The following is a 2,685-nucleotide window of genomic DNA, read 5'->3' as shown; positions in this document are numbered from 1 at the left end:
CCCCCACCCAGACAGCAAGGTCGTGGTGCTACTACCAGTGTTATATTCGACCCAAACTCTGCCTCCCTGCATTGGAGGACTTACTGTGGTCAGGACTCAGCTCTCTCTCTGGCTGCCCCCCTTCTCCCCTCACCCTGGGGGCTTCACACGCTGTCCCTTCACACTGGGGGCTCCACATGCTGCCCCCCGCACACTGGGGGCTCTACACAGCTCATAACACCCCCTTTACTCAGGGTCTCGGGGCTTCCCTCCACAGGTGGGCTCAGGTGGCCATAGCCATGCCTGGCCCCAACTCTCCTCCTCAGGGTCTCAAACCCCCACAGGGCTGAGGCAGCCTTAGACACACCTGGCCTCCAACTCTCCTCCTCGGGGCTTGCACCCCCACAACTATCTTCAGTGTATGCGACCCACCCAAAAGTGAGGGCTAGGGGTTAAGGCACCCCAACCCGCCTTTCACCAGGGTGATCACTGGCCTGGCATTTCCTGGGGGCTCCCACACCACTGGGAGCCCCACCAGGCCACCCATTCCCGGCAGGGTGTAGTTTCTGGTCGGGACTGGGACCAGGATCCCCCTACCATCCCCTACAGCTCCTCCCTTACCTCCAGATGAAACTCAGCAGCCCTCAGGCCAAGCATTGTTATTGCCTGCCCTCCAGCAGCCATACTGCCTTGCTTATATAGGCAGTATTTTCTTGTAATCTTTTTGTGAAGCAGTAAGGGAAATAATTCTAAGGCTTCAGATTTCATAATGTCACTTATTTAATACATTTTAACTATTATTACTATCTATGCTCTTTTTTCTCCCCCATAGGAAAAAAAATTGACTCCATTTACTGAAGTAGATCCTATATAATTCCATCATAAAATATGTACATGATACATTTTAGCATATGGGTATACAAGTGTGTGCATACTTGTGTGTGTATGTAGATTTTGATATATATTTGTATATATACAGATATATCTTATATACATATATATAGGTATATATGTATTTAAAATGCCAACTATATAGAACATATTAAATATTAAACATAATGTATCCTACACAGGTTATAAGCATTAAAACAAGCTCTTATATTTTATTATGCCTGGTGAGATGGACATACTTCTGGCTAAGAGACAAAGCTGGAACCTTGTAGAGATTAATCATTGCGTATATGCTACTAAGCTAACAAAGATTTTAGGATTTTTGTAGATGATACATTTTAATGGACCAATTGTACAAAAGATATCCCCCACAAAAATCCTTGCTTCTCGCATTTTTCCTGGACCATGGCTACAACATCATGCCAACACTATCACAAAATGATTTATGTAGGTGACAGTGTTACACGTGAGTTTCACTGTTTATATTACAGAGGGTTTTGAGATCCAGCTTTCTCTTCTACACTTCCTAGTTCTTATCTTGTCCTTGAAAAGACTATCACTCTTTCTGGGGACTTTGTTCCAGTGGGCTTAGGCAGGGAGGCATATTTCTATTATTGCTTCTCACACTGCGATCAGCCTTATGTACAGCTGAACAAATGCCCAGAAGTAAAACACAGGAGGTTTCCGCCATACTCCTTACCGAGGGAGAGCACAGAGCTGGTAAGGTTTGGGTATATTATTCAAGCCACTCATTTGTGGGCTAATGTCAATTTCCTTGGGATCAATGACCGGTTTCAAGGTAAAGTTTTGCAAAATGGTGACCAAGACTAAAAATATCTCCATGCGAGCCAGGCCCTCTCCCAGGCAGATCCGTTTCCCTGGAAGAGGAAATAGAGAAATTAAGACAGTGCACAGATGCTGCTGTTTTTTCTTCTCAATGTATAAATAGCAGCCCCACTTACAGTTTTTTTTCACGGGAAGAGGACAAAAATAGTCACCGCCACAACGGGCACATCAAGACACCATGTTGTCCCATGAGTCATGAGTACCATGAACACAGAGCCCTGCTATGCCTCTGCATTAAAATATTTTACTCTATTGTTAAAATTGAACAGCAAAATCTCTAAGTCAAAGTTAGATGGCCAGAGTAATTCAGGGTTGAAGGAAGGAGGACTCTGTACAAGGGCTAGGGAGACTGAAGAAGCCATTCAAAGATCATTTGTGAGGAACTAGCTCAGCAAATCAATGTGGGCCCTTTACTAGCCAGTACTTAGCAAGATGGACTGTGACTCGACAGAGCTTCTGAACTTCCCCAGCCATCCACTCCATGGCGGTGGGAAGTAAAGTCCTGATGATGAACTGGGTAGAATGGCAGGGAGGGAGCAGGATGCAAGGGGCAGCATGTGCATGTGTGTGCATGCACACATGCATGTGGCAGCCAAGCAGTGGTGGAGAGCAACACCCATAGCTCCCTCCAGGTCAAGGGTCAGGGGTACAAGAGGGGTGGGGTCACAGGGCATAGGAGATGCGTGGTGGGGGTACCCAGGGGGACATGTGCCTCCCCAGATTTCTGCACCCTCAGCAGGGCACAGGGTTCAGGGCTGCAGCCTAGCCAGACCAGCTCTGGGCAGAAGCCACCTGAGGCCTGGTGGGCAGGAGCTGGTGCAGGAGGGAGTGGCATACTGCCACGGCCACCAAGGTGAGACACAGTGGTGGTGGCAGCGTGGAGTTGTGGCCCTTACTACTGTTGAGTAGGGAGGGGGTGCCTCACTTTGGTGACCATTGTGACACAGTGCTCCCTCCTGTACCAGATCC

At 47.7% G+C, this 2,685-nt stretch overlaps 1 protein-coding gene across 2 annotated transcripts in view; it reads right to left on the bottom strand.

Annotated features, from left to right (window-relative positions):
• Nucleotides 1-1,056: 1,056 nt before the first annotated feature.
• Nucleotides 1,057-2,685, bottom strand: part of LOC109287406 (cytochrome P450 2C19-like) — a 35,847-nt gene continuing 34,218 nt past the window's right edge. For both annotated transcript variants that reach the window (XM_019502486.1, XM_019502485.1), the window contains one exon: nucleotides 1,057-1,748. In XM_019502486.1, the coding sequence (XP_019358031.1) occupies nucleotides 1,567-1,748 (182 nt within the window). In that variant the 3' untranslated portion in view covers nucleotides 1,057-1,566. The remainder of the gene's footprint in view (nucleotides 1,749-2,685) is intronic.

The sequence above is a fragment of the Gavialis gangeticus genome, unplaced genomic scaffold (assembly GCF_001723915.1).
Source record: "Gavialis gangeticus isolate Ggan-Ray unplaced genomic scaffold, GavGan_comp1, whole genome shotgun sequence".
Taxonomy (NCBI): domain Eukaryota; kingdom Metazoa; phylum Chordata; order Crocodylia; family Gavialidae; genus Gavialis; species Gavialis gangeticus.
This window is presented reverse-complemented; position numbering and strand designations above follow the sequence as displayed.